This window comes from Equus przewalskii, chromosome 2, assembly GCF_037783145.1.
Source record: "Equus przewalskii isolate Varuska chromosome 2, EquPr2, whole genome shotgun sequence".
In the NCBI taxonomy this organism is placed as follows: domain Eukaryota; kingdom Metazoa; phylum Chordata; class Mammalia; order Perissodactyla; family Equidae; genus Equus; species Equus przewalskii.
This window is the reverse complement of record NC_091832.1, coordinates 51,733,459-51,761,210: the sequence shown is the minus strand read 5'-3', so window position 1 is coordinate 51,761,210 and position 27,752 is coordinate 51,733,459. Positions and strand designations below refer to the sequence as shown.

General features: G+C 56.2%; 1 protein-coding gene across 21 annotated transcripts; it reads right to left on the bottom strand.

Annotated features, from left to right (window-relative positions):
- Positions 1–77: 77 nt before the first annotated feature.
- On the bottom strand, positions 78–27,752 carry SORBS3 (sorbin and SH3 domain containing 3). 21 transcript variants are annotated; one of them, XR_011537668.1, is made up of 24 exons: positions 27,418–27,609; positions 22,980–23,132; positions 18,344–18,500; positions 17,960–18,077; positions 16,334–16,527; positions 15,176–15,239; positions 12,967–13,005; positions 12,445–12,511; positions 10,635–10,725; positions 10,364–10,450; positions 10,211–10,264; positions 9,338–9,424; positions 8,940–8,986; positions 8,559–8,698; positions 8,303–8,355; positions 8,132–8,178; positions 7,837–7,951; positions 6,003–6,128; positions 4,229–4,522; positions 3,305–3,408; positions 2,638–2,744; positions 1,141–1,245; positions 814–912; positions 78–164 (listed from the first exon to the last, which is right to left on the bottom strand). XR_011537668.1 is itself a non-coding variant. In XM_070611265.1 (23 exons), exons 2-22 carry the CDS (start codon positions 23,084–23,086, stop codon positions 851–853), a joined length of 2,160 nt encoding a protein of 719 aa, XP_070467366.1. In that variant the 5' UTR covers positions 23,087–23,132; positions 27,392–27,752; the 3' UTR covers positions 78–164; positions 814–850. The 21 variants fall into 21 exon arrangements, 16 of the variants coding, with proteins under 16 accessions (XP_070467366.1, XP_070467370.1, XP_070467364.1 ...); XR_011537666.1 differs by having other exon boundaries at positions 78–610; positions 27,392–27,597; XR_011537667.1 differs by having other exon boundaries at positions 27,392–27,597.

The following is a 27,752-nucleotide window of genomic DNA, read 5'->3' as shown; positions in this document are numbered from 1 at the left end:
CACTGCAGAGAGGCTCCCGTAATCCTAAGCAGGAGGAGCCCTCTCCCACCTCAAAGGAAAAGGACTGCACGGCGAGGTCGTGGCATCCAGATTTATTTTACATTCTCCTCCAGAGGGGACTTGCGGGAGCTGGGGAGGCAGGAGGGCAGCATACATCAGTCTCCCTGGAAAACATTTGGGATGGGCCGGTTCTCTGAGGTCCTGGCCTTGCTGGTCACTGCAGCAGCAGGACAAGGCATGGCCCAGGCCCAGGGCTTGGCAGCCTTTGGGAAGGGGGGCCTTTGGGTAAGACCTCCTGCCAGGCTTCGAATGCTAAGGAGATGCTGCATCCACCCCCCCACCTCACTCCCAGGCCCAGCTGGAGGCCGGAAGGCACAAGGGACAGAAGGCAGGCTGGAGTGACAGGGGCGGAGTGCCCCCTGGGGTGGAGGCTGCCTTTGGTCTCTGTGAGGTTAGGAAGCTGGTCCTTGTTAGAGGAACCCCATGGGGGTGAAGCTGGGAGCCGTCCCCGTTAGAGGAAAAGCCATAGCAGGGGGGGGGGTGGGGTCCTTGGGGGTCTGGTCGCAATAAGGTCTGGAAACAGTCTCCACTTCAAAGCAGACCTCTGTATCTGGGGAGTAGGGTAAGGGAAGAAATAAAAGGCTGTTGGAGGAATGCTTGTGAGTTGTGGGTGGGAATCAGTCCAGGGGCTTCGAGGGGGCTCCAAGGGCAAGGCTGATGGGGTTGTCTGCAGATGCCAGCAGTTCAGGGCCTGGGGAGGAGCACCTGGGAGAGGGGTCTTCTCTCCCTCCCGTAAGTGCTACTGCTCCCTACCCCATCCTGGCTGGGCTCTGAGTTGCGTCGGAGACCATCACACTGGGGCTACGTAATTTCCAGGGAATGTCCCAAATTTCTGGGTCCTCCGGGACACACCTGAAAGAGGAAAAACAGAAAGAGCATTCCCCATTAAATTCCCATTAAAATAGGAATGTAGGGGTGAGGGCCGCGTCCCCTACTGGCAGTGCCAGGAACTGCAGGCGCTGGGCGGAGGGGTGGGGAGGATGATTTGCTTTCCTCCTTCCTGCCCCCTAGTGGCAGAAGCTTAGTGGGCAAAGCTACGCTTCCTCAATTCAGTAAGGATCAAGGAATCCAGTACTCAACTGTGTCTAACTTTGTAGCATTGAATAGCTGCACGCTTCCTCAGGAAAGCAGGAAGCAGGAGGATGAAGCACAGAACTTAAACGAGGAGAAATTCACTGGTCTCACCTGCATGAGAAACCCAGGCCTCTGGTTGCTACGACCCCAAGGAGCTGTGTCCAGCGTGCAGGAGGGGGTGCTAGAACATGCGCCTTCTCTTCCCTCCCAGCAGGCTGGCACCCTGACTTCTCCATGAGCAGCCATGCTCATCCTGCCCCCAGGCCTGGCTGATGTTTGCCCCCCACCCCGGCCCCCAGGGCCTCTCTTTTCCCCTCTGCCTCCCAAAATCCTTTGCCTGCCCCTTAAGGCCCAGCTCCTCCACTTCCTCCAGGAAGCCTTCCCTGACCTGCACTGTCCAAAATTATAACCACGAGCCCTATGTGGCTACCGAGCACTTGAAATGTGTGAGATCACTGAGAAACTGAACTTTCTATACTCTTCCTCTAAAAGCACTTGCGGCTTATCCCACAAAAATGCTGCTTTTTCTTCTTGTCTAGATACATTTGCAAAACCTTCTTAATAGTTGTAAAAAATTCAAAAGCAGAAGTGTACAGAGTAAAATTAGGATGTGCCCCCAAGCGCACCCCTCCGAGGCAAGGACTGTTAACAAGCTAGTGCTTCCCAATCACTTGATCACTCACACGCCCGAAGCCCGGTCGGCAGTGAGGTGCTGCGATATAGATGAGAAAGGGCAGGCTGCCAGGTCAAGGGACTGTCTCTGTGGCCACCCCTGCCCAGGCAGCCCCTCAACCCTCAGGCCATGCAGACTGCTGCTTCTGGCTGCTCACTGCTCTCTGACGCCCTGTCCTCTGAAGCCCCTCGCACAGGGCCCGCCCACTCTGGGGAAACGGGCCATGCAAGTGAAGCCTGCTGGGTCAGTCCCCTGGACCCAAGCCAAGGCCAACCTGAGGCTTCCTGCTTTAGTCCTTAGCCTGAGCTGCCCTTGGGCAGTCCTGAGGGACAGGACCTTTCTCTACTTCCTCCTTGGGGGTAGGGATGGGGGGCGGAGCTGGATGCTAGCTGGGGATGGGGAAAACACAGGTGTGAGACTCAGTCCTTTCCATCAGGAGCTTGGTGTCTCAGGAGACAGAACCTCTCCCCCAGGACTGCTCCAGAGGAAGATGGGTGTAGTGGGAAGGAGCAGGGGCCTGGGGTTCAGGCACCCTGCCGCCCTGAGTCCACAATGTCTTCACCAGTGACCTTGCGCTGGTCCAGTTTCCTCCCAGGCCTAACCCCTCCTCAGGGCATGAAATCAGACAACAGAAATGCTGGCTTTGGGGAAGCATCCCATACCAGGCCTTCCCAGTAGCCAGGCTGGAAGTGGTGTGGGGGAGTGGGGGGGCGTGTTTGCTCAGGTCATGAATCTTTGCTGAACCAGCACTGCCAGGCAGTAGCAGCCCACCCAGATCCCCCTTGGGACCCCAGGATATCCCCTTCTGGCCTGCCCCCCACCCCACATACCCACAAACCAGCCATCATCACACTGCTGCATGACATCCACCCGATCCCCCTCCTGCAGCTCCAGCTCGTCCTCATTCTGGGGCCTGTACTGGTACATCGCCCGGTACCTGCAGGAGACATCGTCATGGCAACCACCAGAGCCTCGCCCCTTCCCCAGCCCAGGCCCAGAGAGTCTAAACATAACACTGCCACATCCATTGAATTTCCTAGGGTCCCTCTCTGCTCCCGTTAGCCCCTGGCCCAGCTCCTGGAATGGCAACTCCATCTAGGTTCTGTGCATTCTTCCCCGGGCCTGGTCCCTACCCTCCAAGCCCTACTCATCCAAACCCTGCCTCCTCTGAGCTCCCACTGCCTTCAAGTCTGTTCCACCGGTTCCCATGCTTCACGCATACATACACTGACCTCAGCGCTGGAAACCCAAAGAGGAGACTGAGGCCGAGGGCCAAGTGTGGGAGGCTCGCGTTAAGGCCACAGGCCTGGGTCAGGAACACCGCAGACAAGCACCCCCCAACCCTCAGTCACCCACACACACTGCAAGGACAAGCACTACCTAGTAGGAGCTTACTAAATCCATCTGGGGGGAAGGGGCCTCCTATGGGGGTCGGTGTGCTCAGCACTGCCCTGGGCAGCCCTCACCCCTGACCACGCACCCCTGGACGGTACTCACGGGGTCCAGTGTATCTGAGTAGTGCTGGGGGAGGAGGTCCCCAGGTCCAGGGGACGGCTGGAGCCTCCAGGATGGGACGGAGCTGGCCCAGGGGTGCCGAGATTCTAGGGGTGCACAGGAGGAAAGGTGGGCACATGCAGGCATGTCGGGGAGTGAAGCAGGCTGCCCAGATTCCCGCAGCAGATTCCCCAGCAGCAGTGCCCACACGGCCTCATCCCGTCCGCTCAGGCCCCACGGCACAGGCAGAGCAGTCGGACCACTTCACATCCCAGGAGCTGGGAGTGGGGCCCAGGTGGGGCAGGCAGCTGATTTCCGAATGACAGCAGGACAAAGCTGGGGAAGGAGGAGTCCTGGGGACTGGCTGTGCCTGGGCATGCTGGTTAGCTGGGTGAAGGGACGAACACAGGAGCAAGTGCCCCTGACTGGGGGCTATGGCAGCACAAGGACCAGTGATGACCTCACCATCAGCTACTATAAACTTTAGTTCAAACCCAACCACCCTCTGCAGTGGGAACTACTACCCCCATTCTACAGGAGAGAAAAGCCAAACCCAGAGAATGTAAGTCATCTGCCCAAGGTCACACAGCAGGTCAATGACAGATCCCCAACTCCTAGCACCACCCTGTCCCAGGGGCTGACACAGGCCGATCGCAGGGTCAGGAGACCCGGGCTGGCTTTGGGTCCCACCTAGAGCTGGGTGGCTGCCCCATGCCTCCCTGGGCCACAGCTCAAGGGCTACAACTCGAGGAGTCTGAGGGCCACCAGGCCAGGGTCGGGCTGCAGGGCAAGGTCCTGCCCAGTCGCCACACTAGTCTGCCCGGGGGCAGTCTGCAAAGGATTCCCAAGTGCAGACCCATTGCAGGAATGGGGGATATGGCGTGGGGGCCACGGGTCAGCTCTCCAGTACCAGGCAGGTCACCTTACCTGGGTCTGGGGTCTGGGCTCCTGGGTGGAGATGGAGCAGCCAGCGTGGCGTGGGGAGGTCTGGCCCCGCCAATCGGTGGGATCAGCTGGGCCGCGTGGTGCTAACGGAGAGCTGGGGTGACGGGCCAGGCGGGGGGACGCAGGGGGCTGGGGGCCATCGTCGCAGACGCGGCCCCGGGGCTCACGGCACACCTGCACGTAGCTGACAGGGAAGATGCCCTGGCGCCCCGTGCCCGAGATGCGGCCCTCGTACCAGTTCTCGTTCACCTTGCGGATCAGGCAGATGCGCTCCCCCTGGGGGAGGAAGGAGGTGGTGTCTGCGGGGCGCTCCTGGGCACCACGCACCCAGGGCACCCACGCGGCGGTCTCATTTAAACCGACGCCCTGCACAGAGGAATCAGGCTCGGAGGGGGTCACCGGCCATGTGGAGGTCGCATGGCTAGGAAGTGGTGGGGTCAGGAGCCAAACCCAGGCCGCCTGAGGGAGTGAGCAGAAGTCTGAGCTCTTCCCACAACATGCATCACGAGGTGTGGATCAAGTCCTGCCTCTTCAGGAAGCCGACCGACAATGCCTGCGCATCTCCCTCCAAGGTCACATCGCTTTCTCGCCCCGGAGTTCCAGTCACAGGGGAGAGTGGCGCCTAATAACACAGGTCCAAACCAGGCTCTGCCAATTCAGGCTGTGTGGCCTTGCGCAAGTTACTCTGCCTCTCTGAGCCCTGGTTTCCTCACACGTTAAGTGAGCATAACAACACTGTTGCTGTGAGGAGCAAAGGAGATCAATGGCAGACTGGCAACAAGCACTGGGCAGGCGCCACCACTTCCATGATGGAGGCCTGTCCCTGCCTCAACACGGGGTGATCCTGTCACCATTACATCAGAAAACAAACTCCCTGAGGGCAGCCAGTGCATCCTCCAGCCCACAGGCTGACTGACGTTAGGGGCTGCCCTGGGGAGGATGGTCTCCAGCCCTCTCTTGCCCCACCTCTCTCCCTCCAGCCTCCTCCACCCCTACCTCCCGGGCTGGCTCTTCTGGGGGACATTCAGCAGGCGCCTTTGTGGCCCCGCCCCAAAACCAGCCATGGGGAGACTAGTTCCCCACTTTCTAGGACAACATGCTTCAAGCTTTCTCGGCACAATCCATAGTAAAAAATATGTTTTACTAACAATCCAGTACACACACACAAACACACATACATATGCACATAACTGCCTAAAGTTTGATAAAATACCTTTCTACATTCAAGATATTTTAATATTTGTATTCTATTCTTTTAAAAATGCTAATTGTGATCCTCACAACCTACTAACCTGCAACTGAAAAAAAGCACAGCTACTCTAGAAGTTCCTAGAAGCTTTTTAAAAATGGGTTAAATTGGGGCCAGCCTGGTGGCACAGCAGTTAAGTTCACATGTTCTGCTTCAGTGGCCCGGGGTTCACCAGTTCAGATCCTGGGTGCGGACATGGCACTGCTTGGCAAGCCATGCTGTGGCAGGCGTTCCACAGATAGAGAAAGATGGGCACGGATGTTAGGTCAGGGCCAGTCTTCCTCAGCGGAAAAAAAAAAAAAAGCAGAGGATTGGCAGCAGATGTTAGCTCAGGGCTAATCTTCCTCAATAAAAAGGGCTAAATTAAGGGAAACATATCCAAAGAGATTGGGAAAAAAAGTTGAAATACTGGGACGGGTGCACCTGAATCTAAAAAATTGTTCCTACCGCACACATTTACCTGTGTCTCCACGCCACTCCCCTCCCCCCAACGTGGCCTGGCCGCACCTTGCGGAAGGACAGCTCCACCTCCAGATCCCCCTTGAAGGTGTACTGGGCCACAGCTTCTCCGTACTCCAGCACCTGGTAGGTCGGGGGCTTGATGGGCTTGGGGACCTCATCTGCAGGCAGCACCTGAAGGAAGAAGGGCCATGAGAAAGCTCACCTGGGCATCAACTGGGCACGGACCGGGGGTTCTGGGAGGGTGAGGCAACCAAGAGAAGGTGGTATGGGCAAGACCTGCCCCCAGGTCAGACGGGAGTCACAAGCCTGGGGGTGGCCAAGAGTGTGCACAACCAAGGAGGTTGGTCCCAGAAGGCTCCTGGACAGAGAATTTCCACTAGAGGTATATGGAGTGGGCACGACCGGAGTGGGCAGTGGCAGCGCAGAGACGGAAGCCAGTCCAGTGAGAATTTAAACTGCAGCACAGAAGGAAATGAGAGTTCCAACGAGCAGAGAACAGTGATGACCTGTTCTGAAAGTGAGGGCCTAAAATTTTATCACCGCTAAGAACCAGGAGGCCCTCCCCTCCTCCCCTTCCACCTCGCCAGACGTCCAGATCCCCATGCCCTCTTCACTTCACCCTGCTCATAAAAATCAAGACGCTAATAAACTATTTCACCCTAACGTGTAAATGACTGATGATGCAGAATACTGTATATACTTTGTGGAATTTCAGGATCTGAGAGGTTGTTCTGAGGGTAAGGGGGCCTACCAAGGCCTAGAAAATCAAGAGCCTCAATTAAGCAACAACTCAACCCATGGGTCAAAGAGGAAGTCACAAAGGAAGTGAGAAAATAGTTCAAGTTGAATGAAAAAACAAAATATCAAAATCTGTGGGATGTAGTTAAAGCAGTGCTTAGAGGGAAATTTATAGCATGAAACACTTATTTTAGGGAAAAAGTTTCAAGTCAATCATCTAAACTACTACCCTAAAAAACTAGAAAAAGGAGAAAATTGAGCCTAAAGCAAGTAGAAGGAAGGAAATAACAAAGACGCAGAAATCAATGAAACTGAAAACAAAAATAGAGAAAAATCGATGAAATCAAAAGTTAATTCTCTGAAAAGATCAATAAAACTAACAAATCTAGCCAGAACAAGAGAAAACACAAATTACCAATATCAGGAATGAAAGAAAAGACATCACTACAGATCTTACTGACACTAAAAGGATAATAAAGAAATCTTATGAACAACTTTATGCCAATAAATTAGATAACTTGAAATTCCTTAAAAGACACCAAAGATAACCTACACTAGTCCTATATCTATCAAATCCAGAACCTGTCTTTGGATTCAGATTCTGGATCCTCTACGTGTCTCTGAACCTTGGCAAGGGCATCTGTAAAATGGGGATAATCCATCACTTTCCCAGTGACTGAGAGGAATGAGGGAGAGAGCAAAGCGAAGGAGATGATGCATGCGTATGTAACGTGTAAACCGCGTGCTTCGCACTCTTGCCAGTTGCAATTAGGATTCTTCCCAAAGAGAGCTGGAGATAGACGGACTCTGAGTGGTCTGGGACAACGTCTGGGACACTGACAGGGCTGGTGGCTGGTGCAGGAGCCAGCTGGTCTGGGCTGAGCTCCATCATCAGCCTTCATTTAAGAAACGTTTCCTGAGTCCATGCAAAGCACAGGGCCAGTCCCTGTGGGGACCGAGGGCATGAATGAGGCTGACTCTTGGGCCCTGCCCCTGGGATTCACAGTTTCAGATCTCGAGAAACCTGAGATGAGAGGGAGCAGCCAGCTCCAGGGAGGGCCGTGGATGGATAAAGGTGTTTGCACTCTAAGTCTCTGCCAAACGAGTGGGGCTCCTCCTGCTCCCATCCCTCTCTGCTCACCTCCACATAATTGGCAGGAAAGATGCCCAGCCTGCCGTGGTGCTCCCCCTCCAGCCAGTTCTTGTCCACCTCCTTGTGGATGTAGACAATGTCACCCTTCTTCAGAGTCAGCTCCCTGCAGGCCAGAACAAGGACAACCGCAAGCTGAGGTCCTCCCGTTCTTCCGCGCGTCAGACCCCGTCCAGCACACCCAGAGTCCCCTGCACCCTCTGAGGACGCCCACTGCAGCCCCGTCCTCCTCTCCGCCCCAGAGTGCAGAGACGGCCCCAGGAGGAGGCGAGAGGTGGGTACTTACTTGGGGGACTGTGCCTGGAAGTCAAACTTGAGTCGGGCAGCCTTCCTCTAGGCAGGAGGAGGAAACAGAGGGCGTTACTTCAGCCAAGCAGGTGGCAGGTCTGGACCAGCAGTCACTGGACCCAGCCCAGGCCCTCCTTGCACCCTGACCCTATGCTCCCACCCCCCTTACCTTCTTCTCTTCCTTCCTGGCTGGGCTGCCCCCTCGTTCAGAGGCACTAGGGTCTGTGGAGAAGCACTGCCTCAGCTTGGGAAAGCCATGTCTGGGGGGGTGAGGGTGGGATGGGGTTGTGCCCCCCACCCCAGGACAGGCACCAGTGGGAGCAGGGGGATCTATGACCTTCCTGCCACCTCCGGGGGGCAACGAGCGTATCTGGTGCATGGTGGTGGGCGTCTGGATGAGAAAAAGAGCAGGATCGGGTCCTTACCTCGGGCGGTGGAAGGGTAGACAAAGTCCCTACGACCTAGGAAGGGGCTTCCTCCATCCGCCATTCTGTGGGGGCTCAGGGGCCGGGAGGGACCCAGGTAAAGTGCATTCGGCGCGCTGGAGCTCCAGGCGGAGGCCGGGCTGCGCGAGGACACCCGAGTGAGCCACCTGTCTGGGCCTCACACCCTGCGCGCTCAGCCCTGCTGCCCAGGCGTCCCGCTCCCAGGTCCCAGCTCCCTACAGGAAAGGGCGCGGCCTGCGCCCCTCGCCCGCTCCGCCGCCCCTCCTGCCTGGGGCAGGTGGCGCTCCGAACCAGGGGACGGCCGGCCCCCCGCGGGCGCGCCTCCCCGCCGCCGCCACGTCCCCGCCGCCCCGCACTCACCCGGCGGGGGGCCGCGTCTCCCGCGACCGTCGGGGCGACCGGGAGACCTGCGGGGAGACGGGCGCGGTCAGGCCGGACGCGTCCGCAGCCAGGCCGCCGCCTCCGGAAAACTTTGCAGCTGGGACGGGAAGGAGGCGGAGGCGCTGGACGCGGGGTCCTAGAGGCCCGGCTGCGGGCGGCGGGCGGGGCGAGGAGCGGGCGAGGCGGGGCGGTCGGAGCCCCAGGGCGGTGACGTGGCCGCAGCCGCGGAGCACTCACGCCCCGGGTCCTCTGCCGAGCCGGAGCCGGGACGGGGCCGCAGTCCGCCCGAGGGGCGCGCAGGCCTGGCGGCGGACCTCTGCTCGGCCGGCGCCTCCCACCCGAGCCCAGCGGCTGCGGCTCGGCTCCAGCGGCCGTACCTTCGGGGACGGCTGCCGGGTCTCAATTGCCCGCAGGTCCTTGTCCAGCTCCGCGCTCAGCTTGGCCAGCTCTCTCTCCAGCAGGACCTGGGGGCAGGTGACCGGGAGAGACTTGGGCAGTGCACAGTGGGCGGGTGCCGGTCAAAGGTCAGATGAGCAGCTCAGAGGGCAGCAGGACAAAGCCCTGCTTGGGTAAAGGGCAGGCTCAGGGCTCAGGGCACAGGGCCAGGACAGGCCCTCTGGCAGGAGGTGTGTCTCAGGGTGTCAGGAGGGCGCCCGTCGCAGCCGCTCACTGACCCTCCCTCCTGACCCAGCTCACCCGTCTGGTCCTCCCATGACGGCGCCTCAGTACCGTTTTTGTCACGTTATTTCTCCGCTCAAGAGCCTTCCGGCCTCCCTGTTTCTCTCCCATCCAGTCTTCCATGGCCTTCTCCAGTCTGGCCTCACTGTACCCAACCTGCTTTCCCTCCTTCTGCCTGGCCCAGCCGGCTGAGTGTTACCCACACACAAGGCCCTCCAGCCTTTGCCTCTGTGTCTCCTGCGCCCTGAGCACCTTCTCTCTGCCTGGCCAAGCCCTCGTGAGTCTTTAGAGCCCAGCGCCACCTCTAAGAATTCTTCCTGACAGTTCCAGTCCACGCTAACCACTCCCTTCTCTGCTCCTGCTGTGGTCAACACACATCTACTCAACACATGTTTGAGTGCGTGCTGTATGCCAGGCACTGTCCCTGTAAACTGTATGGGCTGGAGAGGGTCAGAGCTTTGGGTTGGTGGCCTTTGCCCCTGGTCACTGGGGCTAACGCTGCCCAGAATCTCCCTCATTTGTCCCCCAACACTGTGGTCTCCCCTCCCCACCACCTGCCCTGCAGCACTCACCTCGATGGGCTGGGAGGGCTGCTCAACAGGCTCATCCACCAGTGGTTTCTTGGGCTAAGGGTGGGAAAGGTGAGTCAGAGCAGGTGAACTCGCTTTCCAAAATGCACTAGCTGAGGGGTGCATCCACTTGGAGAGGACCAGGCCAATACTCACCTTCTGCCCAGTCTCCAGTTCTTGCAGAAACTGGTTCCAAGAATCTTCCGTCCAGATGTTGTCCACTTTCTCTCGGCGTCTGGGCACCTGCATGGAGGTGGGTGGGCATCAGCTTGAATGGAGGACTACTGGGACACTGGCCAGGCTCACAGAGCAGGCTTTCAGGTTACTGCCCCACCCCTATGCCTCCCAGTGCCCTCCCAAGGATTCGGGCTCTCCTGGCTGCAGCACATGCCGAGGGGCGCTGTGGGGAGGAGGCCGGGCTGGCTACCTGGTTTGGGGTCTGGAGCAGGGAGGAGGGCGCTCCAGGATTATGACTGAAGGTGCTTCTAGGAAACTCCTCAGCGAGGTCCCAGCTTCTTCTGCAGAAAGGGAAGGACATCTCTTCAGCTTCCTTTGAGGGAGACTGAGGCATAAGTAAGCACACAGCCCTCGTAGAGGGAGCTGCACTCGTCTCCGCACCTGCTCTGGACTGTGGGAAGTGTTCAATAGTGGGAAGTTATGAGCCCCAAGTTCAAACCCCAGCTCTGCCACTTAGCTGTGTGACCTTCTGGCAGGTTACTGAGCTCTCAGAGCCTCAGATTCAATGCCTGTAATAGGAGGGTCCCACCTTCGTAAGGGTGTGGTGAAAGTGAGGTGAGGGAACACACGACGCCACCCAAGGGAATGCCTGACATGAGCATCTGCTCCACGGGTGGCCAGTCCCTTTCCTGCTGGCCTTGGTGAAATAGCCTGCATTTGTGTTCAGATCTGTGTGTTTGTGCAGCTTCGATGAAGCTGGTCTTTCTGGCTGCCATGGCTGACGTGGTCTTGCACCCTTGCCCACGGGTGTGGTTCTACATCCTAGTTCAAGGAAAACCCAGGGCAGGGGACCACGCCTGCAGCCCTGACCCAGGAGCTCTGGGCAAGTTATTTCTGCTCCCTGGGCCTCTGTTCCCTGAGGGTGCCGGATTCAGTGACACCACCTGTGAGAGCCACTCCAGCCACTGAGGCGCTGCTCTGTCCCATTTGCCCTGGTTCCCCTTGGGGGCTCCCTTCTTGGCTAGCTTGAACGTTCCAGCCTCTGTTGAGTTTGAAGGTTTCCACCATATGGAAACACTGTACCAAGCTTATCAAACGATGGAATGTCTGACCAGAGGGTCAGGATTTGCTGGCTGTAATTATGACTCCATTCTCTATTTTAGAAATAATATTAGTAATAACAGTAATAATGACAATGGAATATGTCGTTCCTAACTTGAGGAAGCTCTGGTTATAATTAAGCCTGTATACTAATAATGCTTGTGGAGCCTTGCTATGTGCCTTAATCCTCACAACCACCCTGTGATCCCCACTTAGCAGACGGCGAGACCGAGGCTTAGACTGGTTAAGTTGCCCAAGGTCACATGGCTAGTGGCAGCACACCAGCGTGAATCCAGAGCTCTGGGTCCACATCTTGAGCTGTTAGCCTCTATCTTATTGATGATGCCGAGAGCCTCGATACGGCTACGCTAATGAGGTTATTCCTCCCTGTGAAGGAATAAGGAACTCATTGTTTCACTCAGAGTGAAGCTCCTGACTCGCGAGGGTGGAGCCCTCCAGGGCCCCAACAGCCCAGCTGGGCCTGTGGGCTTTGCGCAGAGGAAAGGGACTGCAGCATTCACCTATCTGGAGGGGCATGCGGGAGGAAACTTGGGGTCCTCTACACCCCTCGTTTTCTCTCAGGCTTCCCAGGGGATGGGCACAGGTCCACGCCCAGCTGTGGCCCCTGCTCTACACTCGACATGAACTGTGGATCTGTGGGGTGATGAGTTCCTGCTGCTGACCACAGAAGCATTGCAAACATTTCTGACCAGGAGTGGGTGCAGAGCCCACCCCTGCCCGCCACCCCCCATCCCCCCTGTCCCAGAGAGGAGTATCTGGTTTGGGGGTGGGGGGGTGGGGCGCAGCCTGAGAAAGGGCAGGGCCATGGGGGAGTCAGACCCCAACCTGGCTGCTCCGAGTCTGTGCCGGCCATGCCCACCAGGGGGTGCCAGCAGTCTCCACAAGGAAGCCAGCACCCCTCTGCAGCCCTGGGGATGCCCTTCTCCGCCATGGCTCACCCGCTCAGACACGAAGCTTGGCCTGGCCTGGTAGCAGGTCTTTGCTGGAGCCCTGGACGCCTTGAGTCTGTAGAGGGGACACATGAGGAAGCCATTGCAGGTGAGAGAAGACAGGGCCGGGGGAGGTAAGAGCTAGAGTTGAAGGCATCTGGGTGACCACTGAAGGTTCTGGCACCCAGGCCCACCCACATTCCTGGGTGGCTCGTGGGAACAGGGGTGGTGCTCCCAACTACTAACTGTGGGCTTCGTGCCAAGAAGCCTCTTTGCTAAATCTTCAAAATAACTCTGGGGTGAGTGGTGCCCCCGTTTTACAGATGAGGAAAGAGAAATCACGGCCAGGACCAGGCATTCGCCGGACAGTAAGACTGAGGCTCTTAATGACCACCTACCAGGGAATTTGGAGCTCACAGGAAATGGGCTCTAAAAACTCAGGTTGAACTAAGCCAACTGGGGAGCCCCAAAGCCAGGCATGGCTGCAGGGAGAGGCAAATGAGCTGGGGCCCACTACCTGCACCCCCTCACCTTTGGGTGCTTCCTCCAAGGTCCAGTCCAGCTGCAGGTCTGCGGGAGCAGAAAGGAGCAGGTCAGGCTGGGGCAGCAAGCGAGGATGGAGAACTCTGTGAGGCTGCCTCAGCCACTCCCAGGCCCCCTCCTGCCTAGTGCAGGGGCCAAGGGGCTGAGTCAGGGCCTAAAGAATGTCCCGAGGGAGGTAAGGAATTGGGACGGCATTTCTCAGGAGGGCTTGACATGCCTCTGGCCGACTTAGGGCCTGAGCAAGCCAACTGGGCAGTGGACCTGCCCAAACCCTCCTGCTCCTCCCTGCTGTGTTCCCACACACACCCTCTCCCTGACCTCTGGGGACCTGCCCTTACCGTGTCAGGTGGGGGAAAATCACTTCCTCTGCTCCCGCTTTCCTTTTCTGCACCCTCTTCTAAATGCTTGTCCCTCCCCCTTTGCCCAGACCCACTCCTCAGCTCGTGACTTTCTGGGGCCTCTTAGGAAAAGCCACTGACCAGCCAGCCCATCTGATCCCCTTGACACGCGGACGTGCTGCGACAGCTCCCACCTTGAACACAAAGTGAAACACCCCTCTCCGATCTCACATCTTCCTCCAGCTCCTGGATTTTTCTGGTTGGCCATAACTAACTCACTGTCTCCAATTCCCCTTCTCACTAAGCAGGCTTTCAGCCTGAACCGCTCTCATCAAGGCTCCCGGTGACCTCCGCGTCACCAAATCCAATGGTCAGTCGTGCTGGCCCGTCAGCAGCCTCTGTCACAGGGAACACTTCCTCCTTTTGAAATTCCAGTTTCACTTGGCTTCAGGGAGACCACTCTGGTCTTCCTCCCATCTTTCTGGCTGCACTTCTCAGGCTGCATGGCTGCCTCCTGCTCAGCTATCGAACCTCGAAACATCCGAGAGCCTCAGGCTCAGACCTCGGGCTGCTGTCTCTTTATCTCCCTAGGTGATCTTGTCTAGTCTTCTGGCTTAAAAAGCACCATCTATTGCAGGGCTTCACAACCTTGGCTGCACAGTAGAATTACTTAGGGAGCTTTAAACCAAAATTTCTTTGAGTGAGTCCCAGGTATTTCTATCTGCAGCTTAGGCCTCACTCCTAACTACAGACTTGTGTACTAACGGCCTGCTCGACATCTCCACGCGGATGTACCGGATCTAAAACTGACTGACTCTTACACTTGCACCTCCCACAGTCTTGCCTGTATTTACAAATGACAACTCCATCCTCCAGCTTGCTCAGGTTTAAAGTCATCCTTGACCCCTCTCAGTAGCCCGCTGCTACAGCCCTGGTCTGAGACACTGTCATCTCCAGCCTGGATTAAAGCCAGGCCTCCTAACTGGTCCCCTGCTTCCACCCCTGCCCCACCATCTCTTCCCCACCTGGCAGCCAGAGCGAGCCTTTTCAGCCATTACTTGTCAGAGCACGTCACGCTTCTGCTCAGAATTTCCCAGTGGCTCCTCAGCTCTCGCAAAGTAAAAGCCAAAGTCCTTATTATGGCCCCAAAGGCCCTGCATGACCCAATCCTGTCCCCTCTCTGACTCCATCTCCCACCACACGCCCCCTCTCACTCCAGCCCAGCCCCTCCTTGCTGCTCCAGAACATGCCAGGCCTGCTTCTGCCCCCGGGTCTCTGCTGCCCCCTGCTGCCCCGATCTTCCCAAGCCCTGCAGCGCTAACCCCTTCACGCCCAGCTCCCCGCCCAGCTGCCCCTCCTCAGGCCCTGCCTGACTGGCCCACGGCGGCTGGCAGCCTCCCTGTGCTGGGCCCTGGCCTTGCTTTCCCTGGCCCTCACCACCGTTTGCCACGTGAGACACGCCTCTGCTGATTCTGTCTGCTCTGTCTCGGCTTCCCCAGGGCAGGGAGAGTCTTTTCCGTTCCCTGTTTTATCTTCAGCACCTAGGATAGTGTTCGGCACCCAGTCTGGGCTCAACTGATGGTCCAGGGACTGCCTGAATCAGCGACTGACCTCATGGCTTCCCAGTATCCTCAGAGGATACCGGGGACAATGTTGGTCATTGTCCCCCAAGGACGGTGAGCGGGGGAGACTGGAGGCTCCTTTTGGTCTGTTTCAGGGACCACTCACCACAGAGCCTGGGGTGGGTGGAGAAGCCCCCCCTTGAGTAGATGAGTTCCCTTTTCTGCCCCCACTGCCACCCCAGCCCCAGGGGCCTGAGTCCACTCAGGCAGAGAGAAGGCCCTGGGAGGGGGTCTCACCTGGCATTTTCCGGTGAATCTGCTGGAACATTCTCCGGTACCAGTCCCTGGGGCTGTCAACGCTCTGGGATCACAAAAGGCAAAGTCAGGCCACCCTCCCAATATGGAGTCACAGAAGCTCTTCCTTACTGAGTCCTTTCTCTGGCCACCCTTGCAGCCCAGTGGGTGGGCTGTGTGATATTTTTAACAACAATAACTTCACGCAGCGTGTTCCATATGAACAAGATACATGGGGGGCCAGCCCAGTGGTGTAGCAGTTAAGTTTGCATGCTCTGCTTTGGCACCCGGGGGTTCGCCAGTTTGGATCCCGGGCATGGACCTAGCACCACTTATCAAGCCATGCTGTGGCAAGTGTCCCACACATAAAACAGAGGAAGATGAGCACAGATGTTAGCTCAAGGCCAATCTTCCTCAAAAAAAAAAATCAGGGGAAAAAAAAAGATACATGGAAGCATCTCCATCACTGATGATCCCTGAGTTGTGAGACTGGGTGCTTTACGTTTTTTCTCCTTGCTTTTCTCTGTTTCTGATGTTTCCACAGAGAACATGTGTTTCTAGGTCATGAAAAATAAATGCAATGATACAGGGGAATGCTTTCTCACATCCCCTGCTCACCTGAGACTCAGCACAGCCCTGGGAGGCAGGAAGGGCATGCTACCAACTGCAAGTTCAGATGAGGAGGTGGAGAACCAGAGGCAGGTGGCCGGCTCACCACAGGCATGGAGGCGGAAGTGGGCAGAGCCCCCCAAAGCCTGGGCCCCGCGTCCTTCCACGCCTGCCACAGTGTGAGGCCTCTCACTCAGGACTCCCACTCACTCATTCAGCCAGTCATTCATTCAGCAACTATTTCACGAGCGCCCGTGCAGGGCCCTGGGGCTACGAGACTAAGAGTGTCCCTGCCAGGGTCGGCCCTCCCAACAGTGGCTCTCCACCAGAGGCTCTCCACCTGGGGCATTCTATGTCCCCCTCCCCCCAACAAATCACTTGTGCAACTCACACACACAAGAGTGCCCATAACTTTACGGGGCTTATGACCTCCCAAAACCCATCATGGTTGAACCCCTGCTTTAGTCTGGAATGGTTTGGGTACAGCTCTTATGGCACCCACTTTAGTTCACACAAGTAAATCATCTCAGTGGCCCCCAGCCCTGGACTCACAGATCGGGGGGCAATAGGCATGCCGCTCTCATCCACAGGCCCGATTCCCTCATACTTGACCCAGCGCTTGTCTCGGCGTTTGCTGTCCTTGGTCCATGTGGCTGACCAGTCCTGAGGATGCTGGGAGGCTGGGGTCTTCTGGCTCCCAGAGGGCCGGCTCCCAGGCCCTGGCCAGGTCTGATACCAAGCAGGGTCTGTGGGGCATGTGCAGGAGAGCATTAGCAAAGGGCAGGGGCCCCACCTGAACTTATTTGTCCCTTAGCTCCTCAGAACACTGACCCCTGTGGGTTCAAAAGTTTCAGCATCTCCTTTGTTGGAGTTGATGACGCAAACTACTAATCTCCCCATCCCCAGCAGGACTGCAGGCCTCTGTTTATTTTTCACTAAAAGTGAATGAAAATGGATTTTGCCTTGAGAAATCTGTGCCTACCCCCGCCCAACACTGCTTTCCTGGGGCTGTCCTAAGAGTTTTCAGAACAAGGGCTGGGAATCATTACTTGCAGAGAATGCTGGGGTCATCCTAGGCGGGGAGACAGCAGGATGTGGCAGAGAAGATGCTTGGCTTGGAGGGGACAGACCTGAATTCAGACCCCGGCTCTGCCACCTAAACTGGCTCTGTGACCTTGAGCATAGCAATCAACCTCTCAGGGCCTCAGCTGCCACTTCTGTAAAATGAGGGGAACCGTGCCAAAGATTCAGTGTGATCTAGTGTGTGACCAGCACACTGCTTCACACACAGTCAAGAGGCCCCAATAAGGGACAGAAACACATTCACCAGACGTGGCTACTGTGCCCTCAACTTTCCCAGAACCTTCAGCCCCCAGGTCACCAGGGTAGCAGCGTAAGGGCTTCCGGGCCGGACGAACAAAGGTTTGACTCTCAGCTCAGCCTCTGCGACTGAACATCTCTGAAACTCAGACTTGTCACTGAGAAGATCCTGATAACTGTGACTTACCCTGCCAGTATACCAAGGGATTAAATGAGAAAAGGCTTGTAAAGTGTCCTTACAGTGTCCGGCATGCTCTAAGTGTTCAACAATTATTTGTTAAATGAACAAACTACTTGACATAGTGCCTGCCTCAAGGGAATGCTCAATACAGGATGCCACCCTCCTTAGGAGAGAGGCCTTCAGGGTGGGCCCACACCCAGGAGGTCCCAGGATCTCCCAGACCACATGGGCCAGGCTGGGGTGATTCACAGGAGCCTAGGAGCTGACAGGCTCTCAGAGCTGCCTCTCCAAGTTTCTGCTGGGCCGGTGAGTACAGACCTTAAGGTGCAGCTCCCACCCCTTCTACAGCCAGCTTATGCTCACATTCCTCCACCCTTCCATCCCTGACCCAAGCTATTCCCTGGCCTGCCGGAGGTCCCCCTGGGCCCCAAAGGCTGTGTTCCCTGCACACTTCCTTCCCTGGCACTGGTGGGGGGGTGGGTATCTGCCTGTTCTCTCCCACCGAGAATTTCACTCCCACAGGCCAGCATGCCCACACAGGGAGGGGCAGTTAGCTGAGCTCAGAGACCTCCCATCCTTTTCCTGCCCCTCCTGCCAGACCCAGGGTGGTACCAGATGGCAGAGCCCAGGAGGTCCTGATCCCTCAACCCCCACATGGGATCCCTGAGCAGACCCACCTGGGTGCCGGGAAGCATCTCTCCTCGGTGGGAAGTACCCATTGCATACAGTCCTGGGCGCAGGATCATGGAACTGGAAATTAAGGGTGTTGGAGCCACCATTCCGGATCACGGGCACCTGTGGGGAGGGGCCAGGAGCAGCAGCTCAGGCCCAGAGGGTTCTGCAGAAGGCGGGAGGGATGGCTACCAGGGTACAGCCAGAGCCCGTGCTGAGGGCTGGAGGGACAGCGTGACCCTTTTGTGGGAAGCCAGCAAGGCTCTCTAGAGCTTCCTCCAGATCCTTCCCTCCCTCCATTCCTTTAATCCTCCTGCCCCTACCTGTCCTGCGAGGTTCCCACCAACTGTGGGTCCACAGTACCCCCTCTCCCTCACTGTCTCACTCACCTGTGTTCCCCGGGAAGATGACCCTAGGTGGGCCCAGAGGTGGCCCGGGATGAAGTCGTCCAGGCTGAGCCCAGTGGGAAGGCTGCAGGGTGGGGCCTGCATCCTTGGGTCAAGGTCGGAGGACTCCGGGTGTGCCAGCTGCTCCACTGTGTGTCCTCTGTGGGGAAAGAAGGAGGAAGGAAAAGTCCTTCTGAGCCCAGGCTGCCGTGGCCCCTGGGCTTGACCTCCAGGTGGGGAGGAGGGGACGGCTGTGGGAGGGGTCAGGGCCAGCTGGGTGGGAGCTGACGGACCCAGGAAACAGCCAGAGCGGGCACCCGCCTGCAGGCTGCCCGTGCCGGCTCCCAGAGGCACAATGGGCTGCTTGTTGGGCCCTGGGCAGGAGCTCTGGGTGGGAGTGGGGGAGGGGAAGGCCTGGGCAAGGAGGAGGGGAGGCTGGCCAGGAGCAGACCTGCTGGACAAAGCCTGGGGCACATGGGCCTGCTGGCCAGCCCCTTTGGGGCTCTCACTGTACAGTGCAGCCCGCTCCCCCAGAGGGAAGGCACAGGGAACTGGGGCAGCTGGCAAAGACAGGCCTGGGCACTCAGGACTTTGTTTCCATTCCCTCTGCCTCCCCCAGGCCCTGTGTGAGCATCTGCTCGCCAGCGGGCACAAGGGGTTACTCAGACCAGGGAAGAAGCCCTGGACAACAGCAAGGCCACCGGCCTCCTGCCCAACGGGGCCAAGGTTCCAGGGACTGGGAGAGCGTGGGGGCACTTCCAGGCAGCAGGAACCACTCCTGGGCTCAGAGTTTCATCTCCCTTCTTTGGCATCCTTTGCTTGCTAGGACTGAAGCCTCAGAGGGCTCAGGGTGCCGATAAGGGGTGGGAGCGGAGAGGGAAGAAGTAGCTGAGGGCAAAGCTGGACTTGTTCATGGAAGAGTGCTGCTGAGGGCTGTGCACGCACCGCCTTCCCTTACCCCTCCAGGCTGCTTTTTGAGCAAAAGATCTTCCTGGGCGCACCATGCTTGACTGGCCAGCTAGGTTCCTCTGCCCTATGCAAAGGCTGGGTCAGGGTATGGGGCTCCCGGCACCCCAGAGATAGAGGCAGGATGGCTGTCCAACAGGGCTTTTCTACCCAGGCAGCTGAGGTCTGGAGCCTGTCCCTTCTCACCTGTGCTGTTGGACCGGGCCAGAAGCTGAGCCAACCTCCACCGCCTTCTGGGGCTGGGCCAATTCTGGCACTTTTGTTCAGTTAGGCTTGTGCGTGCCTCTGAGTTCTAGGGGTTCGCGGGAGGGCTGCAAGGTCCTTGTGAGGTGCTGTGTGCGTGTGTGTGGTGGAATGTAAGCGCAGTGCTGTGAATGTGACTTGTGGGGATACCACCAGGGGTCATGTGAGCAGCATGAGGGTTGTGGATACAGACAGCTAAGTAGTAGGTGGGGGAATGTGCAGTGGGGGGGGGGGGGGGTCATATCAGCAGCACAAGAGTTATGGGGACCAGGGGGAAGGTAGAATAGGGGCTGTGATTACTCCTCTACCCAGTTCCTGCTCAGGCCATGGGGGGCTGGAGGGTACAGACAAGGCTGGCGGCAGTTCTGTCTCTGTTCTGAGTGGGGGTTCCTTCTGACATTCGAAAGACCTACGGGGACATAGCTTTTCCGTGCCCATCCCTGCCTGCGAGGGGAGTGGAGGGCTGGGGCTGGAGGAGAGCCAGCTCACCAGCTGGATCCAATTAGGACTCCTACCAAAAGCAAAACAGGCAGACACGCCCCAGTTCTGCTGCTCTCCCTCCCCTCGCAGGGAAATTGAGGCAAGGAAGAGCCTGAGATCTGGAGGCCGGTTCCTAGCAGCAACCCCTCCCTGCCCAGCTGACTGCTTGAGGCCAAACTGCAAGGTCAGCATCAGCAGTCTCAGCCATCAGCTGACCCCGGCCTCCTTCCCTCGCCTCCATCCCACCCTGCTGTGCTCAGTGAGAACTGCCCTCTATTAGGATGGGGAGAGCAGGAGGTCCCCCCACACCCCGATTTTTCAGGGGTTGCTGTTCCATGGTGGCTCAATCTGCCTCTCCCCAACACTGCTCTCCGGTGGCACCCCCCAGGGATATGCAGGGGTGGGTGAGCAAAGGTGGCTGAGTTTCTCTCCTGGCACCGTGCCAGGAGACTTGAGGACTTCTCATAGGGCAGATGGAGGCACGGTGGAATTGGTCCCACATCTGGCAGAAGACAGAGGGTGCCAGGAAATCTCCCAGGACCCCCAGAAATTCAGGCAGCCCTTCACCCCCGCAGCCAGCTCCAAAGGGCTGGAAGAGCTGAAGCAGCCCTGCTGGAGTGGGCAGACTCCTTCCCACCTCCAAGTACCGCCCTGACCTTGGCGCTTGGCTCCCGGCGCTTTCCCGGGTATTTTCCAGCTACAAGTCCACCTGGACAAGGACAGGTTTTCTCGAATTTTGCCTTTTTTGGATTGAGGGAAGACCTCTCACCTCTACCTCAGAGTTTGGGACAAGGACCCCAGGAGGAGGGGCCCTCTGCCTTCCCTTCGGGTCGGGCGCGGGTCCCTCCGGGACTGCGGCCCCCGCCTCCTCTCCCTCCCGGCACCTACCTTCCCCGGAGAGCAGGTGGCGGGGCCCGGGGACGCCCTGCAGGGCAGGAGCATCTCTGCCCGGCTCCTGCCTGGCGCGGCCGCGGCGGGCCCTCGGGGAGGGAGGGCAGGCAGCAGTCTGGGCTGTGCCGGTCGCCCTCGTGACCGGGTCAGGGCGGGCTCCGCGGGGCCCGCGCCCGAGGGGGAAGCGGGGGACCGACGGGCCGAGGGCGCGCGCCGGGAGGACGGGCCGTGAGAGGCGCGGGCGGCGGCGGAGTGCCTCCCTCCCGTCCGGGCGGCGGGCCGCGGCGCTGGGGGCGGCGACTCCCTCTCCCGCCGTGGCCGGGGCGTGCGAGTGCCCTCCGTCGGGGCCGGGCCGGGCGGGGCGGAGACGCCGACGCCCCCGCCGAGGGGGCCGGGCCGGCGGGAGGCGGCGCCGGGAGGGGCCACCGAGGGTCCCCGGGGAGCCTGCTCGGGTTTCCCAGCTGCCTGTCCCGGCCCCCACCGCAGGGCTGGCGTCGGGGCGGGGCGGGGCGGGAGGACCGGCGCGCGCCGCTCAGAGTTTCCAGCGACATTTCCAGCGTGTGGGAAGCGAGCCTCGCGCGGCGGAGCCAGGACGGAGGGCCGGACTGACTCCAGAGGCCAAGCCAGCAACTGATACGGAGCCGGCAGCCTCGGAGACAGGGCCGGGATGCAGACAGCCTGGGGCCGAGATAAGGGCGCCACAGGCAGAGAGGCCTAGCGGGCCGAGTTCAGGTCCCGCCGTCCCTGGGGAGAGCGATTTCGTGCTTGCGTAAGCGCGCGCCCGGGCGTGTGCAAACACACAGGCGCACACGCGCGCGTGCACTGCAAACGGGCGGATGCTCACACACGTGCAAGCACCGCGGTGGGCAGCCCGGAAAGGAAATCTGCCGGAGGGAGCGGCCCCTCCCCGGGCGAGCCGCGCCCCTGAAGAGGATGAGGGCGGGGTCCCTTTGGCCGAGATGGGGTTACCAGGGTCTTGGTGTTCCCATACACGTATTTGTTTTGATCTTGCTGCTTTTCCGCTGTTCCCGCTGCTCTGACACCGGTCCCAAGAGCCCGCGCCCAATGGCTTCCCACCCGCCTGGTCATCCCTCTTCCTCTCCTCCCCCAAGCCTCTGTGTGGGCACCGGGCCTGTCGTAGAAAGTGAGGATGTTTACTGGATGTTTACTGCTGATAGACAGACTCTGGAGTACTTCTTAGCCCTTGGCTTGGTTCTGGGACCCCAAGCCCCAAGCCAACCAAAGAGCAAATAGTTATTGGGCAATTTCAGATCCATTTTGGGAGTGACCAATTATAAATTATGAAAATATGAAGACGTTTATTGCATACCTACTGGGTGTAATATTGGTGCCCTGAGGCCACCGTGTACTTTAGAGTGTTTTCCAAACACATCATTCAACCTTCAGAGGGGAGAAGGAAGGGAATGGAGAAAAGATGAATGTTTTCTTAAATTCCTACCATCATTGATGCTATTAGCTCTATCTTTTCTCAACTGAGTTAAAAAAAGGTCCCAGTCGTAGTGAACCAGCTTGAAACAATATCACACGTGAAAAGTGGAAGTTAAGGTTGAGAAGAAGCTTAAGAGAGAGGCATGCTGGCTCGCTCCCAGTGTCTTCAGGACTGCGTTTGCACAGACCCGGCTGCCCCGGCAGAAGGGGGACCATTGGGCACCCATTTGGAAGCAGATCCACGGTTTCCAAGGAAGAGCTTTTAAACGGTTACAGGAATTCTGTAATCTGCCAACCGTGGGGCACCTTTGTAAGGGCAATTATTATACTGAGAAGGGAGCTGAACAGATCTCCTTGGAGGCCGCCCTTCCAAGAATCAGTGATTCTCCAGGAGAGCTGAGGGGCTGGGGTGAGGGTAGGGGGGTGCCCTGCCCACGGAAGACAGCTGCAGAAAAGAGTGTGGGAGCTCTCCGACTTCCTGAGGGCAGGCAGAGTGCATTTTTCCTCCCCTAAAGCTTGGATACTTACTTACTCACCCCTAGGCACCATTTTCTTCCCTCCCGCAGGGACAAAATATGTGCCCATTTCCCTTGTCACCAGTTTCTCCCACCTGTCAGGATCCTCACGACTAAGAAGGGCCACATCTCCTTCATGTTCTTCTTTGTTCTCCAAAGATGGTGAAGCTGAAGATCTTCCAACTCCAGGAATCCTGGCCATACCCTCTCTCACCAGCAGCGAGCGTCTTACTCTCTAGGGCTCTCACCTGGACTCCAAGATAAATATTTAATGTAGAGGGTGCAGCTGAGCTGACAAGGGGCCCAACTTCCTGTTTCTCACACAAGGAGGTGGCAGCCATGGGCAAGGAGCTGGGGACTGGCTACCCGTTTCATCTCTATGGGAATAGGGAGTCCAGTAAACAGCTTTGTAGGAGGAGACGGGGTAGGCCCTGCTGGAGACCTGAGCCTTTCTCCTGGGCTTCTTGGACTTCTGCTTGTCTACTTGGGCCCGGGCTCTGCTGCGCTTATCCCCTTCTCTCTCAGGTCAGAAACCCCTTTGCCCTGGCACCAGTGGAAATCACCCTCCTTCCCAGAGTCTTAGGCTATGAGCTTGGACAGGAGCTCTAACAGGCTCCCTCCATCATGTTCTCTGGTGTCCATCCAGCCTCACAGAAGAGAGGAAGAGATTGGTGGAAGCATAGAGCATAAGGAACCTTGACTGACTTCTCTTTTTCTGCCCATATTTAAGGAGAATTCCTCCTCTTTGAAAAGTGGGAGATTAAGGGGGTACAGTAACAAAGTCCAGAGATTCATCCAAGAACAGGTGTCCGATTTCTCAGCTCCTCCCTGCAGCCTCAGCTCTACTTGCTGCTGGTGCAACCCGGAAGGCAGCTGGCATGGTTTAGGCAGAGGCTGAGGACAGGGAAGCCTGTCCTAGGTGACTTGGCTGGTGTCAATAACAAAGCAGATTCCTTTCATCCCAATCCACTATCTCCTCTGGTGACTCCCTTATTATCTAACAGGGACCTCCCTCCCTGTAGCTTTCCCCATCTCTGGCACTTTCTTTTGTCAGGGGGCTGCCTCTGTCTTCTTAGAGCCATTTCAGCCATAGTAAACAAAGTTATGTAACTGCTCTGTTTTTTGCCTAGCTATCTGGTTCTGGTCAGCAGGATGCCCCACACCCACCCTGCTCCTGAGGCTGCCACCTTGTACTTTATGGATTACTCCTCAATGGCACCCATGTCAACAGAAGTCTGTTCACACCCACCACCCTAAGGGATGATTAGCTAAGAGACTACCAATAGATGTTGTGGCTCTTCGCACAGAGTGGGGAGAAGAGGCTGGCTGCTCCTACAGGAATATGGGTCACTCTGAAAACCAACCTTGGTCACCAAGAGCACAGATAAATGGAAAAAGCACTTAAGTAGATTTTTTTTTGTAATTGAGTAGGGTGACCAGAGACTTCAGTTTTCTCAGATGGGAAAAAGAAAGCAAGGGATCCCAGAGAACATAAACCTGAACTCTTGTTTCTTGAGGAGTGTCTTTATCTAGTGCTGGGAGTCTGGCATTCGAATGACACACTCTGAGACTACCCTGAGCAGCCAAGTGGCTCCCTGGCTCTGTGCCTCAGTCTCCCCATATTAGAGAAAGGAAGGGCATTTGCTCTTGCTTCTCTCCTCCTCCCCAGGGATGAAGTCTGGTATATTTTTTAGTTTTTTATTTGTGCTCTCAGAAAAGAGTTTTCTTCTTGCCAGGAGAACTGAGGAAGCAGACCAGAATGGATTAGCAGAGAAAGCACTGTCCCTTCTGAGGAGTTTGGATTTCTCTAGAAGGGAAGACCACAGTGACCCATGGGAAGGAATTGAAACCAAGTCACATCAGACACACCAGTACAAATCTGGACCATGTTTCATCCCCTGGGCTCCATCTCTTTTTCTGGTCCTCTCCTGATTCCAGCTCCTGATGTTGCCAAATTCTACTGATGGCACTTGTCTATGCCAAACACTCATGGGAACAAGAACAACAGAAGAGGGACACAAGTGGCCCACTGCGGGGCTTGGAAGACTCTCCTAAGCTGACAATGGCATGACCTGGTCCCTCTGGAATCCAGGTTTTTTGGTTAAGTCACTCTAAAGTAAGGGATCTCTGTGAGTGCAAAAATACCCAGTACAGGTCAAGTGTGGTCAGTGCTGGGGCCGAGCAGCTAGGGTGAGCGGATCCCCATGGGAACAGAATGAGGCTTCCAGGCCTGCCATGCAAAATCTTTCCATAGCACACACATGATGTAACAGGCATCTATTCAGGGTTCTCAGAGTCGACTATACCCAAACCCCAAAGGCTGTGAGGGCACTCAGCCTTTTTTCCAGTTAGTCCTTCTTCAAGGAAGCCTCTACACTGACATCACATCAGCCACTGTTCTCTCTTTCCTTCTGTCTTTTTATAGATAAGCAAAAAGGACAAAGTGCAGATGGGGTGTCCTTGAGAAGAACTGAGCTGCATGAACCTCTTTTAGGTCTCAGGAAAGAAAGAGCAAAAGGCTGTCAGCTCTTTAGGAAGCAGATTTTTATAAGAGAAGGATAAATAAGTGATGAGCTCAGAGGGAAAACAGCCAAGTTAACTCAGCCACAAAGAAGGGCACACAGACCAGGACCTGGAAAACTGGGTCTGCATCAACCTTCTTTCCTAGCGCAGCTAAACGGAGCTCGGGGAGATACAAGGGCTGATTTCCTGGCCAGTGGACACTGCAAGGGGCTGCTTTGGCCTCCAAACAAAGAATAACCTTGTCTTCCCACCTCCTTCAATTCTTGGATGAACCTTCTCCTGAACTGCAGCAACCTTAAAAAGACGGCCTAATTTACCTTTAAGTTATTAATCCACTGTATCAAAATTAAACAGACTTTCTTTCTAAAACCTGAAAGTTGTGATAAAAAAACAAAAAGACCATGCAATTACATACAACAGGCAAGAAAGAGGGATTGGATCTAGACGTAGTAAGAGTCGAACATGGATTTGCATTTGAGTTCTTAAATTCCAGGCTTGTACAAAAATTTTTCACAACTCTGGAAATAAGGGCAGCTATTATCTCATTCTGCTGAAGGTTTAGCTGAGGTATAAGGACACTGCTAAGTCAGGACACTCTTCGGATAACAAGATCCCTGAATGCATCTCAGCTCTTTTGAAAGGAGAAATCTGGGCTCGCTCTCTGGCCTGCCTGTAAACTGCACTGTGGCCCTTATGTGGCTGTCCTTACAGTCAAATTGCTGGACTGAGGCCTGGCGGGGCTGAGATCGAGACTTCTCACCTCTACTGCCACAACCCACAGCAGTCCCTCCGATACATTCTCCTCCTCAAGGGCCCTGGGCACTTTCTCCACCCTCAATCCCCCACTGGACTAGAGGAGGTTATTTTTCCTTGTGAATACATAGCACTTCGTGATATTTCTGCTTTTCAGAGGAATCAAAAGGCTGGTCTGACACTTCCTTTTCTTGGTGGTCCAACTCCACATTCAACTCCTCTCGCTGGCTTCTTCGACTTCTCTCAAGATAGAATTCATCCATGTCTATTATTAGGATCACATGCAGACATTAAATTACTGTAATAAAAATTATTTTTATCTTTTGTAAAGACTGTATGTTTTCTGGGATGTCTGTCTTCCTTTCTTCAAGTAGCGGCCTCTGCCGGAGAAGCCACAGAAAGAGCTGGGACTTCAGCATGAATTAGTGGTGGGCAAAGTGCCAGGAAGGAGGCTGGAACAAGGGAATGGATTCTGGGTGGGAGAAATAGAAACACCACTATAGCCAGTAAAGCCAGTTTAAAACTGAAGGGCTGAAGAGGTGAAGGAAAGAGGTCCTTTTTATTGTGGTGGGATTCCTTTCCTTGACAGGGGAATTCTTTGGCATTATCAGAGACCAGACATCAAAGGTCAGGCTTTCTCTTGGCTTCTGAAATTACTACCTCCACCAGGAAATAAAGACACAGGGAGCCGATAAAGTTATCACTTAATTTTAAGAGTGTTTCCTTCTTTTTTTTAAAAGACGACTTCCAATTTACAGTAAGAAAGTTTCAACATTAATTTCTTGTTCACAAAAAAGACGTATTAATTGATTTCTGCCAATAAATAACATTTACACCATTTTCTTTAACATGATTCAAAGCATGAAAAAGCAAGTAATCTCTAAGCACAAGCAAATAATCCCATCACTCAGAAAAGCCTTAAAAAAAATTACACCACCAGCTGGTCTCACGTCTGACAACCTCAGTTAGGAAGCAAAACTAGATCGTTTCCTGGAAGATGCCCTGCTGACATTTCTATTAGGAAAAATAGCTATTGGTCACAGGGCACTGAGAAAGGAAAAGTGAGGCCTTCATGATGGCATCTTCAAGAAGGACATCTTTACTGCCTCAAATTAAAATCTATGGGAGGCCTCCTCCGCATTACACGGACTTCACTTTCACATGCCAAAAAAAAAAGTTATTTGGAGACAGCTATGTCAAAGGAGTGAAGGGGTTCTGGGCAAGAACTTACAGGAAAGGCAGTGTGCTTGGCCTTACTTTAGAGCTGCTCAGAGGGATGGTCCATGTCCACGTCCTCGCTTCTTGACCTTAAGCCACCTACACTTGTCATGAGGGTGTAGAAGAGAAGATGCATAACCCTGTCTCAGACAAAGGTGTTATTTCGCAAGTCTTGCTGGGGCTGCTGGGGCGTGAGGCCGAGGCCTCCCGGGAGGGAATACACTCTCCAGTATCATCTTTACCTTTGTGACTGCATAGATGAAGGTAGCTAACCCTGACCCCATTCACTCTGGCTGGCCAGACATAGGCATGTCAGGTCACAAGTCTCAAAGTAAAACAGGTCCCCTCTTTACACTCTGTCAATGGCACAAAGC

Coding starts and splice junctions, on each gene's coding strand:
- SORBS3 (XM_070611265.1), bottom strand. CDS start 23,086: ATGGCCAGGATTCCTGGAGTTGGAAGATCTTCAGCTTCACCATCTTTG. Junction 10,265..10,363: donor AACTGGAGACTGGGCAGAAG/GTGAGTATTGGC, acceptor TCCCACCCTTAG/CCCAAGAAACCACTGGTGGA. Junction 4,523..6,002: donor TGGAGCTGTCCTTCCGCAAG/GTGCGGCCAGGC, acceptor TTCCTCCCCCAG/GGGGAGCGCATCTGCCTGAT.